The sequence below is a fragment of the Anolis carolinensis genome, chromosome 3 (assembly GCF_035594765.1).
Source record: "Anolis carolinensis isolate JA03-04 chromosome 3, rAnoCar3.1.pri, whole genome shotgun sequence".
Taxonomy (NCBI): domain Eukaryota; kingdom Metazoa; phylum Chordata; class Lepidosauria; order Squamata; family Dactyloidae; genus Anolis; species Anolis carolinensis.
The window spans coordinates 206,855,771-206,871,430 of NC_085843.1; the positions used below are offsets into that span (position 1 = coordinate 206,855,771).

Sequence of the window (15,660 nt, forward strand, 5' to 3'; positions counted from 1 at the left end):
CCTGCCACTATCACAAGCACGATTCGTGGGGACGAGAGAGAGGGCCTTCTCGGTAGTGGCCCCCCAGCTTTGAAAGTCCCTCCCCAGGGAGATTAGGCTAGCACCCACTCTATCTACCTTCCACAGGGATCTCAGAACATGGATGTTCCAATGTGCATTTGATAATGGTTAGGCCCCTGTCCATGAATGCCCGGCCCAAATTGATTGTCAGATTGAACTCAGCACTTTACCCCCAGCCCTGGCCCTATAATTCACTTTTTGCACAAGCCCATGCCCAGCCCTCTCTAATTTCTGATCTGCCCATCGTGTTCCTGGTTCTAGTTATTGAGGTTTGCTTTTAATCATTTTGATGTTGTTTTTATACTCTACTGTTTTAATTGTTTAATTAGATTCTTATTGTTTATTATGTTTTTAAATGTGTTTTTAGTTGGTTAACTCTGTTCTTACTGGGCTTGATCCCACTTGTAAGCCACCCCGAGTCCCTTCGGGGATATGGTGGCGAATATAAAAATAAAGTTGTTGTTATTATTATTATTGTTATTAATATTATTATCCTCGTTTTTTTATTGGCTGTTCTTACATGCTAGAAGACTAAAAAATAATGCCACCCACCTACAGCCTAAAATGATATTTTACAAACTTTGAATTCTAAATGTTTATTTTCTTGCTGGTATAATACAGTCCCAAGTTGGTGGTTGCTCTTTATTAGTATTCTTTTAGTGTCTAGGTCATAGAATGGGTGTGTCTTTATCTTGGTTTTATTAATTTAATAACATTTGTTAAAATATTCATTTAGTTCCATCAATAAGATGAGGTAACACTTGCAAAATATTTAAACACTTTAGCCAATTATATCTTCTATTGTTTTATCAAATAGATGTTTCAACAGCACCAGGACTGGCTGGAAGACTTGGCTATCAGACTTCTTTGTGTATTTGCACTAGACAGATTTGGTGATTTTGTTTCAGATGAAGTAAGTATCAATACTGAAAGTCTGCTGTGTCTACAGGGGCTTACTTTTGGCTTGTATTTCTACTATTCTGTTTATTGCTGTTATTGTTTTTAATTTTAGGTTGTGGCTCCAGTACGAGAGACATGCGCGCAGACTTTGGGAGTAGTACTCAAATACATGAATGAAAGCGGAGTTCATAAAACTGTGGCTATCTTGCTGAAATTACTTGCACAAGAGCAGTGGGAAGTGAGGCATGGTGGTCTGCTGGGGATAAAGTATGCACTGGCAATTCGTCAGGTATGGTTTTAAGTTTTACCAAGATGTCATAGTTCATTCCATTGTTCCAATTATATATGGCATTATCCCATTGTGTTGAATCATATGTATGAACGTGTTAACCAAGTAAAACCAGTAGGAAGTCTTTCTTGCCTGATCACAACATTTGGGTTGCACAAGCTTATTATTTACAATTAGCTCCCCTTATCCACGGGTTCTGTATCCATAGATTTTTTCACCAACTTATTTTGATTTTTTTTAAAATTCCACATCCATACTGTAATTCTACATAAGGGACATCATTTATGCTACACCATTGTATGTGTGGTATTCACAAAAGGGGAAAGGGTCCTGAAACAAGCTCTAGTGGATAACAAGGGCAGACTAGTTATTTTAGTGATTTCCTCCCCTCCATTTTTCAGTAAATTCTGGAACTTCGTGTTTTTTATATATATTTTTTTAAATTCCAAACATACTTTCCACTAAAGTAGATTTTTGGTAACCAGCCCATTATTAATTTTGGTGTGTTTCCATCCATTTCCTCTAATCACCCACTGGATCAAGTGGGCTGAAACATTAAAGCTTCTCCCATCCTCTCATGATCCCACATTCTCCTTTTGCAAAGCAGCGACAAAGGGATAGTCATCTCAGTGGAGCTTGCAAGGTGGAATAGGTGTTAAACACTAACGCCTCTGTGATTCTGAGATCCCACTTTCATATTGTTGCTTATCTCTGGTAGTATCTATGGAAAAACAATAATTCCATTCAGGATTGCTGGAATGCAGATGGAAACTTTTTTTTCCCTCTTCCAAGTAATCCCAAAATTTCAATGTACAGGAATAGGGAAGGTAAACTTTCACATCTTGTGTCCGAAGATACACATATGGAAAATGCATGCTCAATAATGTGATGGGGAGTAAATGTACATATATGTTGAGATGCCAAGCGTGTATGTGCACACCCCAGTGTGTTTGTGTTCTCTGGTTTCCTGGTACATGCCAGTTGTGAAGAGGTTGTGCATTCCTTGACGAAGCAGTCTCTTGTTTTTAAGAAACCTTACTTTAGATTTGCTCATTTCACTCAGCTATTTGCTGGTATTATGATAAATTGTATAAAAAGGCCATAGGGTCTACTGTACTCTTAAAAAGTTGACTTTTTCTTTTGATTTTAAGCCTACTATTTCTTGCTTTTGCAGGACTTAATTGATACTTTATTGCCAAAAGTCTTGCCTGCAATAACAGAAGGACTACAAGATCTAGATGATGACGTTCGAGCTGTTGCTGCAGCATCTTTAGTACCAGTGGTGGAAAGCCTTGTCCACCTTCAGCCAGAGAAAGTGAGTCAAAGTACATTGGCACTGATGATATAGATATACACACACATATATGCATTGTTTGTGTTCTAAATAAAATTACAAGGACTGAAAGTTACTTTGTCTTGTGTCTGTATTTCAATTTTAGGTTCCCTTTATTCTTAATATATTGTGGGATGCACTCTTAGATCTTGATGACCTCACAGCTTCCACAAATAGCATAATGACTCTTCTGTCATCCCTTTTGACTTACTCTCAGGTCCAAAAATACAGGTAATCTAGATAGAAGCATTCTTGCCTTTTTCTTTCATAGCAGCTCAATTTTGCTTTTTGCTTGATAGGAAAGCATTCATAGTAGATTTGCATGTTTTAGCCTACATATAATACATTTTATGGTAAATTTCAGGCATGTATGGTCTGGAAATGTAGGAGGATTTTAAAAAGGATTAAGGATGCTACGAAAGGAGCAAGATTTGATGAGGGAAAGGTTACTCAGTTTTTATGCATATATTTTAGTTCCTACTCAGGAAACCTAGCCTGAAATGTTTATGTTAACGACAAAAGATAAGATGGAATGCAATAAACAGGAGGAAAGGAAAAAGTAGGTGGTAAGATGGCTTTTGCACCTTATGTCTGGCCTTGGTATCCCAAAATAGTTCCTACTAGACAATAAGATTATAATAAAGTGCTGCTATATTATTATTGTTATTGTTATTGTTATTAGAAACATAATAAGATGAGTCCACAGCAGTCACTCTGCTGGCTGTTGCGTTGGATCACACGTCGGACACTTCCCAAGTGTCTAGGACTGTGTGATGTATCTGTGAATAATGCGTGCAGATCCCAGTAAGGTGGCCTTCTGCAACTGGCAGGTGGTAATTTTGTCAGTGCCGATTGTGTTTAAGTGCAGGCCAAGGTCTTTAGGCACTGCACCCAGTGTGCCGATCACCACTGGGACCACCTTGACTGGCTTGTGCTTATTATTATTATTATTATTATTATTATTATTATTATTATTATTATTATATTATTTTATCCACCTTTCCTCATGGCTCAAGTTGAGTTACAACATAGTTAAAAACACATAATCTTTGTATAAAATGCACATATTAAATTGTATTTCTATAAAATACATATTAAAATTCACAGAATAAAACACAAGAGACGAGTTAAAAATTCGTGATTAAAACTGAGTGGGTAGGCCCTCTGGAAGATATAGGTTTCCAATTGTGTCCAAATTTCTGTTAGCTGATTTAGCTATTGGAGCTCTTCCGGCAGGTTGTTCCATAGTCTTGAGGCGACCGATGAAATGGTCCTTTGGGTGACTTACATGAAGGATGCTTCTACATACAGGAAGGATTTGCCATCTAGAAAATGGCAACCTACCCCTACTTTTATGATTTTTTTTTCAAGAAAAAGGAACGTCTGACTCAGTAAATAAGAGTAGTACTCTTAAGACAACTGCCAAGCTAATTGAAGGAAAGGGAAAAATAAAATGCCTCAGATGTCCGCTGCCCAGCGAAACTCTGAGATGAAAAAAAGTGCCCAGACTGCTGCCCTGAGGCTGAGAATTGAAAATTATTTTCATTACTTCCAGTGAGAGTGAGGCAGAAGACATTCAGTCAGAAACAGCAAATAGAACCGTCAGAAAAATTTGTAACATGGCGGATTGAGGAATATATTTTCCTGGTATGCCTAAGCAACAAAATGTTGCAAGCACACTCTGCCAGTTTAGCAGCCATGTCAACAACCTTCTCAACTAACACCTCTCTGGAGGAAATTTGCAGAGCTGTTACTTGGGCACTCCTACTTTTATAAAACACCATAGACTCAACGTATACTCTTCCAAAGCATCAAATGGCAGCTGGATTACTCAGCGGGTGCTATTAGATTAGTAAATCTTCTTGCCATCTTCCTTCCCATTAATGATCCATTGGGGAACTTAGCATAAAAGTCCATTCTAGCCAAGGAGAAGGAGCCACATAGGGATATCTTGTAGTGGGAAGACCTTTTTTCTTTCTTGAGATCATTCTTTTTTCTTTTCCTCAGTTGAGAAGGATTCAGGGATCCAATTCTGTTTCAGCTAGAATGGATCTTAATTGTAAATTCTCCAATATGCTGATTTGAACAAAATTTGTTAATATAAACCAGTGGTTCCCAATCTTCAGGCCTCCAAGTGTTTTGGGCTTCAGCTCCCACACTTTCTAACAGTAAGCTGGCTGGGATTTCTGAGAGTTTGAAATCCAAAACACCTGGAGGCCCAAATGTTGGGAATCACTGATATAAGCACAATACACTCCAAGTCAGTGGTTCTCAACCATTGAGTCCCCAGATGTTTTGGCCTTCCCAACAGCTGATAAACTGGTTGGGATTTCTGGAGTTGTAGGCTCAAACACCTCTGGACCCACAGGTTGAGAACTTTAAATGCTGTAACTGCCTCCTGCAAAATTCTGGGGTTTGTAGTTTAGGGGAGGGGGGCTTTAAACTGCTCATCCAGAGAAGCTCTGGGCCTCCCTAAACTATAAACCCCAGAATTATGTAGGAGGTAGTTTCAGCATTTAAAGTGGATCGGCAAAATGCTCGAGTTTGAGGCTCCAAGTCGAGAGTGGTTTATTTAACTTTGTTCTTGTTGTCTCGACATGCTTAAGTTTCTGTATGCCCAATCAGTTGCATTTTTTTTACTTTCCATTTTTTAATACAATGTGTTTTTCCCCTTTCTCAGTATTGGATTAGTAAATTTTTTTCAAGTGTAGGAAAGTTAAAAGATCAACAGTATGAGTAAGGTGAGAGAGAACTCGCTTGAAATCTTGGGAGAACCATTGGGCTATGTCTTTTACCTTACGTGCTATAATTTCTTAATATCTATACTTTATGATATATAGAATGCATTTTTCTTAATAAAGCATTAAAATAACATTTTATTTTAAAACATGAATATTAATTGAAAAGCAGTTTAACTTTTTGTTCATTATTTCTTTCCTTTCCATTGCACACCAGTATTCAGCAGTCTCTTACAGTTCTAGTACCCCGCGTATGGCCATTCCTACATCATACAATATCCTCTGTTCGAAAAGCAGCATTAGAAACTCTTTTTACCCTCTTGTCTACTCAAGATCAGGTAAGAGTGCTGTTATAGTGAACTTTAAAAGAAAAGAGTTGGCATATACTTAATTCCAGTTATGCTTAAATCCTATATCCTATGGGATATCCTATAAATCCTTTATTTTTTTCCTTTGAAAGGAGAAAGGCATTTTACAATATTACTAAAAATTCACAATACAGGAACATTTCAAAACTCAAAGCAGTATGAAAAAACAATCTTCAGGAAAAAGAGAATGAATGGGGATAGGGCGGAGTGGGGACAAAGAAAGAGAGAAATAGAGATGGTGTATGTATGTATGAATGTATGTATGTATGTGAAAGACAACAGGATGGAGAAAACAAGGCGGAAGTAGGAACTAACAGGAGAAAGCAGAGGTTAAAAATTATTTATTTATTTATTATTTTATTTATATACTCTTTTTTCACTCCTGGGGAGTCTCAAAGCGGTTCACAGCAAAGTAAATGGCAAAATTCACATAAAATATAAAATACATGGCATATCTAAAATAGCATATAACAATATATTAAAACTGTTAAACTGTATACATTGGACATAGTCAAAAACATAAAACATAGAACATTAGACATTGCATAATCCTGAGGTATCTTGAGACTAATTCATCTCACTCCCTGAATGCTTGCTTGAAAAGCCACATTTTAAGTTGTTTCCTACACGCCAGGAGGGAGGGGGCTGATCTACTCTCTCTGGGAAGGGAGTTCCACACCCAAGGGGCCACCACCGAGAAGGCCCTGTCTCTCGTTCCCACCAGTCTCACCTGCAAGGACGACGGGACTTGAGAGCAGGACCTCCTCAGCCGATCTTAATGCTCTAGCTGGCTCATAAAGGGAGATGCCTTCTGATAGGTAAGCCGGACAGGAGACAGGACAGAAAAGGCCAAGCATGTTTATTTCTCCCCCCCCCCCCCCCCCCAAACCCTTGTCAGCACTATAGTCTGAAGAAATTCACGTTAGGTTCCAACTTACTTTGTTAAAAATAATGAACTTCGATGGTTTCTTTTTCTTTTGTTAGGATTCTGCAACCTGGCTTATACCCATTTTGCAAGATATGTTAAGGCATATCTTTCAGTTCTGTATTTTAGAAAGTAATCAAGAAATTCTGGAACTAATACATAAGGTATGTATCATTGTAGAACTTAAATTCACTGCCTTTCTATAGAATCATAGAATAGTAGAGTTGGAAGAGACCTCATGGGTCATCCAGTCCAACCCCCTGCCAAGAAGCAGGAAATCGCATTCAAAGCACCCCCGAGAGATGGCCATCCAGCCTCTACTTAAAAGCTTCCAAAGAAGGAGCCTCCACCATAGTCCGGGGGAGAGAGTTCCACTGCCAAACAGCTCTCACAGTGAGGAAGTTCTTCTTGATGTTCAAGTGGAATCTCCTTTCCTGTAGTTTGAAACCATTGTTCCGCGTCCTAGTCTGGAGGGCAGCAGAAAACAAGCTTGTTCCCTCCTCCCTATGACTTCCCCTCACATATTTGTACATGGCTATCATAGGGCTTGTTCTCCAGACCTTTGATCATTTTAGTTGCCCTCCTCTGGACACATTCCAGCTTGTCAACATCTCCCTTCAACTGTGGTGCCCAGAATTGGACACAGTATTCCAGGTGTGGTCTGACCACACACATAGATGTGAATGTTTGTCCTTGGGTATGATTGTCTTTTTTTCCTTCTTTTCATAGGTGTGGCTTGAACTGTTAAGCAAGGCTACCGTACAATACGTAGTAGCAGCTGCATGTCCGTGGATGGGAGCTTGGCTCTGCTTAATGATGCAGCCTTCTCATTTGCCCATTGATTTGAATATGTTGCTAGAAGTGAAAGCTAAACAGAAGGTCAGAAAGGAAAATGCAATAGACGACATTGCAACAATATTGTTTTTAATACCATATCAGCTGGAATTGAATACTTGTAACACCGCAATAGTTTTTCACTTAATTTAAGTAATTCAGGGTCACAGTTGTTGTTTTGTTTATTTATACTCTCCCCCCCCCCAAGATTTTGACTGAAAGAGCCATAATTTCTGTCAGACAATATATGTTGGCACTTTACATATCCTTGGCCTAAGCATGAAAATCCAGTATTGAAAAATAATAGCATGGGCAGTTATATAACATTGTCCTTTTTATTCTTAAAAAATTCAGAATTACTATTAAATAGCCAAATCATCTTTTAAAACTACTGATTACATGGACTATATCATAGTGTTTGTGTTTATGGTTAACTTTGCAATGTCTTTGTACGGTATGCACAGCTGTACATATACTGCATATGTAAAGTATAAAGTATTGTTACACCTTATACCCAATATGTTTTTCTTCTATTCATTCATTCCCCCTAGTTTCGGTGTTGAGATCAGAAAGATTGAACACAAATATTTAAATGTTAAGCACATATATATGGGGTTAGAAGCCAGAAATAATTTCTGCCAGAAAGCAAGTCTATAGAAGTACTTGGGAGCAGAGTTGCTCCATTTCCACACTTTCCACAGAATTAAAGATAAAAGCTGGTGATGCAGAATTAAAGATAAAGGCTTGTTTTCCACAAGCCTGAACCCTATATACATCTGTCTTCAGAGGCCACTGACCCTTCTCCCCTAATATGGCTCAGCATAACTATGTAAAAAACCTATTTTCAGTGATAGGGTTAAAAGGTTTTTAAAGGGCAAGATGGCTCCCAGGTTCTTTACAATTGTTTTTATTGTGGGTTTTATTGTAGTAGTAAAGTCAGGCGTCCACATTCATTCGGTTTAAGGACAGGGAAACCCCTGTGAAAGTGAGAAACATGATGGTATATCTCTGTAGAAATTTCTAGGTCCTCCAGGATGACTCTGTGGTCAACTTCTGATGGAAGCTGACCATACAATTACACTAAGGGACCTAGACATTTATAGGGTGAAAATTTTAATCCACAAATGTGGAGGGTCGATTGTAGTAGTAGTACTCAAAACAGAAAGGGGTCTTTTGGACCTCCCTGGGAAGTGAGTTCCTGAACCCAAGGACATCCACCAAGAAGGCCCTTTCTTGTGTTCCCACCAACTATGTTTACAATCATCTCAGCACTCAGTCAAGCTGTTTATGTATTCATTAACGAGAGGACAGGACAAAGTAATGTAGTCCTTTTTTCTGGTAAGGAAGGTGGAATTGAGTGAGAGAATCTAGTTGCGAACAGCATTGTATCTAAAGGGGAGATCTTGTAAATTCCATGCTTCAATCAGTTTGCAAAGCTTCCTTGTTCTTAAAAACAATATTGCTGTTGAAATAAAATCATACAATTGACAATTGATTAGAAAACATGTATTTTCAAGCAGCAGGAGGAAAGCTTGAGGATATCTGTTCAGTTCCAGAGAAAGAGATAGTGCTATTGGAAGGCATAATAAGATACTGCCTTAAAAAAGCAGCTGTGCATATGGAAAAGGAGAGAAATGAAATATGATTTGGGACTTTCACGCCCTCATCTTACCAGTCAAACTTTCTGTATATCCTAGAAAAGGAGCAGAGAAGAAAAGGCAAAAACCCTTGCAAATGATATTTAGAACTAGAGAACAGATATTCTCTTTCCAAAATATAGCCCCCCTGCTATTTTATCTGCTAAAGTGCAACCTCTCTCTTTTAGATTTCTTACTTTCCGAGTTTAGATTTTCTCATCTGTTGATAAGTTGGTGTGTAATCATGGTTGTAAGACCTTGCTACCTAAAGGTCATTGAATGGTTTGAATAGTTTTTGTTGGCTATTTTATTATCCTTTTTCATTTCAACAGTTTGACACAAAAATTTCTGCCACTAGCACTTGCAAATATACAAGCAAGTAGTTAGTCTAGGCTGTTGATGTCAAGATCTTTCAAGTATTGATGATTGGTGGTATGAGTGTCCTCACTGTTTGAGAAGAGTTTGGAACAAAAGACTAATGGTGTGGGTCCTAGAGAGAAGGAGTGGCTATCAAAAGTTCAAGTAGAATAGTATGATAAAAATATGCACTCCCAGTGTTTGGAGTTGAGTTTTAATTTTAAAAAATTATATGTGAAATTAAAGGGGACACTCACCTAAAAAACACCTTCTATCTTTTTCACAGGAAAAGATTGGTGGCAAAGTGCGGCAAGGTCAAGCCCAGACTAAAGAAGTGATACAAGAATACATTGCTGGTGCAGAAAGCATTGCTGAAGATCCAGCAACCAGGGATTATGTTGTTATGAGAGCCAGGATGATGGCAGCAAAGTTAGTTTATTATTGAAAATCTTAAACAAAATATTTAAGCATAAGGATTTATAGACAAGATGCTTTTAATATAGCTCAAATTAAAATTGTACAGAACACTATGTTACTTGAAATGTAACTAATATAAAATTGATTGTTGTTTCAGATTGCTTGGAGCACTCTGCTGTTGTATTTGTGATCAGAGTGTGAATGCCATCTCCCAAGAAATAAAGCCAGCTGAATCACTAGCTCAGCTATTGCTTTTCCACTTGAATTCCAAGTCAGCTTTGCAAAGGTTTAGTGTCGCATTAGTAATCTGTGAGTGGGCTGCCTTGCAGAAGGTAGGACACTTGCTGCTATGAAAATGATATTGTTTTAAAATATAAATCATTTTTGCCATGGTTCGGCACGCTTAAGTTATAATTTTGCAACAGATTACATTTTACGGTGTTGATAAGTGAAATGCAAAATTACTAATTTTCAGGTTGAAAATGTGTAATTTCCAGAATTTGAAGCACAGCAAGCAGGGACCAAAAATGCTTTCATATAAGCAGAAAGTGAGGCTGTCTTTTTTAATGGGAATATTGACTTCTATGTAGCATAAAACTGTTTTCAGAAATAATTCAGAGTTTATGAGTGGGTGATAATACAAACATTTGCAATCTTTTTGGGAACTCAGTTTACTGTTCCTTCCCACTGTGGTCCAGGTAACAACCAAGAATCATAACTTTTGTTTTATTCGTATAGTATACTTATTAGCAAGCCCTGTTTATCACTTTTTTATCATTGTGGTTACACATTGGCTTTTGCATTATTATTGCTAAACATCAATTTTCTCTATTGGAATTATGACACTGTGCTTTAAATGTCGTTCTTCAAAAAACCTGGTGATCACTTAGACTCAATATGTAAAAATGGCCCACTTGTTAGCAATATTATGATTGAAATCTATTTTCATTTCTAGGAAAATAAAGTGGTGGCTCTTGCTGTCCAGTCACGCTTGCTTAGTGTCCTCTCTGAGCATCTTTATTATGATGAAATTGCTATCCCCTTCACTCGAATGCAGAATGAATGTAAACAACTCATTTCCTCATTTACTGATGCAAATATTGATGTTGCCAGCAGGGTAAACTGCAGTGTATTTACAATAGATCAAGCTAATGAACTGGTGAGTAAATCGGTGAAAAAGCTAGCCTTTCATGCTTAAATGAACAGTATGACAAGTTACCTGAAGGGTTGCAGCAGCAAATGGATAAAAAGCAAACTATTGTATCACTGAAGGTGGTTCTAAAAATAATCTTGTTCATCCATACATATAGATACAGTCTAAGTGCTGTGTCCTTGATCCTTTGATTTATGTTGGACTGTAACTTCCATCATCCCACGCTAGTGGTCATGGATGATATGAGTCATAATCTAAAGCATCTCTGGGCCTAAAGTTGATATCTTGAGTTAACTCTTTTAAGAGTGGGATGGCATCCCTTCCTCAGTCCATCAGTGGCAGCCACAGGCAGATCGTTATTTTGCATATAAGGTTGTGCTAATGTTCCACTTTGACAGCTAAGATTTTTAAGCATTTCAGATTCTCTAGGTTTAGAAGTTACACTTTAAATGTCAGTGTATTAATTCTTCAAGAGGGAAGTTTGTAATGCCAAGAGAATAGAGACATGCTAGACCTTTAAAGGAGTGACACAATCTGAAAGAATACATTACTTTTTTTTTAACTGTACCCACTTTCCAATAAGAAATAAGCTCAATTGTAAATGAGCTCATTGTAAAAATTGTGAAAACCCAATTGTAAATAAGCACATAGATTTCAGATCTATTAGCCAGATATTGTGAGTAATACTGTAGCTATTTTGTCTTCTTCTAATTATAGATATAGAAAAGCCAGTGGGTTTGTCTTTGATAAGGTTAAGCATTATTGCTTCTGAAGAAAAAAAATAGGTATTGCAACTATTGTTCACCTCTTTGTTATGTTGGAATATGCTGGTTCTTCCTATATCCCATTTTGTATTGTATCTGGTGATGAAAGGACTCTAGTTCCTCTGTTTATGTTATTAAATGGGAAACATGTAGAATGTGCCATAATCAGTCCGTTGCTTTCAACTTCAGTGCTATGAAGAAGCAAAACCTTCTATCCTAGGGTGGTCATGAGCGTGGTCACATTTGAGTGAAACGGCAGCCAGGATCCAGTGATGTATTTTCACTGGATTATGTTGCTTCTGCTGATAAAGTTCGGTAGGAGTGATCTCCCCTCCTGTGGCTCTTGTACACCCTAAAAGGTGTTACAGAAGATAGGAAATCCTGTGGAACAGGTTCTTAGTGCTACAAAGGGTTACAATGGGAAGAAGAAAATCCCAATTCTGCTGGCAGAAGTACACACACACCCTGCAGAAGTACTTTGTTGGCTCCTAGCCGCTGTGTCTCTCTTGATGACAGATTTGCAGATGGAGCTTTTCAAAAACACTACCTCTGTCTTTTTTATTGTGGTGCTGCTGTTGCAAAGATAACATTCTGCATAAGCCAGTTGTCCTCCATTATACATACAGTGTGTTTGGACCATAGCATGACTTTACTAAATACACATTTTAAAATAGTCATGTATTATTTCTTTATTAGACAGTTAACCATGTTAATTTATATATACTAACTGGTCTATTAAGATTGCTCTAGACCAGTGCTTCTCAAACTCTGTTCCTCCAGGTGTTTTGGACTTACTAGCTTCAGGAATTGGGGGAGTTGAAGTCCAAAACAACTTGAGGGCACCGTTTGAGAAACTGTGCTCTAGACACTTGCCTTCCATCTACTTATGGTATTGAGAGAAGCCCACGCCATGTTTATCTTCATAAATATTTATTTTTAAAATACTGTTTGGTAAAGTTTAATTTTTTAAACGTCTAGGCAAAGAACATGGGGTAGGGAATGCCTCTGACTACTGTATATGAACATAGTAGATATATAGAAGTATAGCTTTGGATTGTTTCTGTACCAGTTAAGATGTTACAGTCATCAGCCTGGAGGCGAATGTTCTTTACAAATTTTCCACATAGTATTCTGGGTGATGAAGAAAAGGAAGCAATTTTTAGTCTCAAAGGTAATATAAGGAAACCAATATGATTGTGATGTAGGAACTTATCATTGCAGGCTAATGAAACATGAGAATACAAGAAGATAATGTGTTTATATGTAGTGTGGATGTATTTAGACGCTTTAGAAAATCTTGCTCAGTGTACTGTAGGTTTATTGCCATTCTCCATTATTGACTTTCCAGCTTTGGCTTTTTTGTTTAGAACACTATAGCACATATATAGATATGCCCAGTGCCTCTCCAACCAGGTTTTAAGTGTAGTCTTCTTGTGAACTTGAATATACATTCTGCTACTTCTGGAGATGGGAGACAGCATGGTGTTGAGTGGTTTGAGTGATGAACTATGATTCTGTAACCCAGAGCTTAAATTCCTGCTCAGCCATGAAAACTTCTGTGTGACATTGGACAACTCTCAGCCTCAGAGGATGTCAAAAGTAAGCCCCTCTGAAAAAATTCTGCCCTAAGTCAAAAATGACTTGAAGGCACGCAACAGAAACAACAAATGTCTAGTAATACAACAGTTACCTGTGTAACAACATTATGGAAGAGTATCAATTTATATAGCAACTAGCTGTGCCCGGCCACGCGTTGCTGTGGCAAAGTATGGTGGTATGGGAAATAAAGTATTGAGGAATTGGTGGTAGTTAAGGTCAAGGGTAAAGGTTTTCTCCTGACATTAAGTCCAGTCGTGTCTTACTCTGGAGGTTGGTGCTCATCTCCATTTCTAAGCCGAAGAGCCGGCGTTGTCCGTAGACTCCTCCAAGGTCATGTGGGATGACTACATGGAGCGGCGTTACCTTCCCGCCGGAGCAGTACCTATTGATGCACTCACATTTGCATGTTTTCGAACTTCTGGGTTGGCAGAAGCTGGGGCTAACAGTGGGGGCTCTCTCCGCTCCCCCAATTCAAACCTGTGGCCTTTCGGTCCAGAAGTTCAGCAGTTCAGCGCTTTAACACGCTGCGCCATCAGGGGATATTATTTCCTAAAGGTTGTGAATATACAATATTTCTGATTGGTTTTTTTTGTTTGTTGGAGGCAAGTATGAATGCTGCAATTAGGAAAAATGATTAGGATGTAATGGCCTTGCAGCTTTAAAGCCTGGCTGTTTCCTCCCTGAGTGAATTTTTTGTTGGGAGGTGTTAGCTGGCCCTGATTGTTTCCTGTCTGGAATTCCCTTGTTTTCAGAGTGGTGTTGTTTGCGATATTTTATGTGCTTCTACTGTCTGTGGCCCTGAGAAAACAGAGGATTTTCCAGACTTTGATGATGGGAATACTTTGTTGGGAGGTGTTAGCTGGCCCTGATTGTTTCCTGTCTGGAATTCCCTTGTTTTCAGAGTGGTGTTGTTTGCGATATTTTATGTGCTTCTACTGTCTGTGGCCCTGAGAAAACAGGATTTGCCAGACTTTGATGATGGGAATACTTTGTTGGGAGGTGTTAGCTGGCCATGATTGTTTCCTGTCTGGAATTCCCTTGTTTTCAGAGTGGTGTTGTTTGCGATATTTTATGTGCTTCTACTGTCTGTGGCCCTGAGAAAACAGGATTTGCCAGACTTTGATGATGGGAATACTTTGTTGGGAGGTGTTAGCTGGCCCTGATTGTTTCCTGTGTGGAATTCCCTTGTTTTCAGAGTGGTGTTGTTTGCGATATTTTATGTGCTTCTACTGTCTGTGGCCCTGAGAAAACAGGATTTGCCAGACTTTGATGATGGGAATACTTTGTTGGGAGGTGTTAGCTGGCCCTGATTGTTTCCTGTGTGGAATTCCCCTGTTTATTTACTGTCCTGGTTTTAGAGATTATATTGTTCTGCATTATTCTATCCCAGTAATTATTTCATATTAAAGAAGAATCTCACTTATCCAACATTCGCTTATACAATGTTCTGGATTATCCAACGCAGTCTGCCTTTTCATAATCAATGTTTTTGTAGTCAGTGTTTTAAATACATTGTGATATTTTAGTGGTAAATTTGTAAATACAGTACAGTAGAGTCTCACTTATCCAACATAAACGGGCCGGCAGAACGTTGGATAAGCGAATATGTTGGATAATGAGAAATTAAGGATAACCCTATTAAACATCAAATTAAGTTATGATTTTACAAATTAAGCACCAAAACATCATGTTAGACAACAAATTTGTCAGAAAAAGTAGTTCAGTACACAGTAATGCTATATAGTAATTACTGTATTTATGAATTTAGCACCAAAATATCACGATATATTGAAACGTTGACTACAAAAATGCATTGGATAATCCAGAACGTTGGATAAGCGAGTGTTGGATAAGTGAGACTCTACTGTAAATACTATATAGCATTACTGCGCATGGAACTACTTTTTCTGTCAAATTTGTTGTATAATATGATGTTTTGGTGCTTAATTTGTATAATGATTACCTAATTTGATGTTTAATTGGCTTTTCCTGAATCCCTTCTTATTATCCAACATATTCACTTATCCTGCCGGCCTGTTTACGTTGGATAAGTGAGACTCTACTGTATATTTCTAATCTTATATTATCTGCTCAGAACTGGATTATATGAGGCTCCTTCTTCACAGCTGTATAAAATGCACACTGAAGTGGATTATAGGGCAGTGTGGAGTCAAGATAATCCAGTGCAAAGCAGATAATATAAGATTATAAATGGGTTATATAGCTGTGTTGAAGGGCCTTGAGTCTACACTGCCATATAATCCAGTGCAAATTAGATCATCTGTG

At 38.1% G+C, this 15,660-nt stretch overlaps 1 protein-coding gene across 1 annotated transcript in view; it reads left to right on the forward strand.

Moving 5' to 3' along the window:
• Positions 1 to 15,660, forward strand: part of btaf1 (B-TFIID TATA-box binding protein associated factor 1) — a 69,907-nt gene that overhangs the window by 26,441 nt on the left and 27,806 nt on the right. Inside the window, exons 10-19 of the mRNA XM_008116767.3 lie at positions 878 to 973; positions 1,073 to 1,249; positions 2,424 to 2,564; positions 2,689 to 2,813; positions 5,538 to 5,658; positions 6,673 to 6,777; positions 7,343 to 7,492; positions 9,728 to 9,870; positions 10,016 to 10,190; positions 10,814 to 11,017. Of these exons, the coding sequence (XP_008114974.1) occupies positions 878 to 973; positions 1,073 to 1,249; positions 2,424 to 2,564; positions 2,689 to 2,813; positions 5,538 to 5,658; positions 6,673 to 6,777; positions 7,343 to 7,492; positions 9,728 to 9,870; positions 10,016 to 10,190; positions 10,814 to 11,017 (1,437 nt within the window). The remainder of the gene's footprint in view (positions 1 to 877; positions 974 to 1,072; positions 1,250 to 2,423; positions 2,565 to 2,688; positions 2,814 to 5,537; positions 5,659 to 6,672; positions 6,778 to 7,342; positions 7,493 to 9,727; positions 9,871 to 10,015; positions 10,191 to 10,813; positions 11,018 to 15,660) is intronic.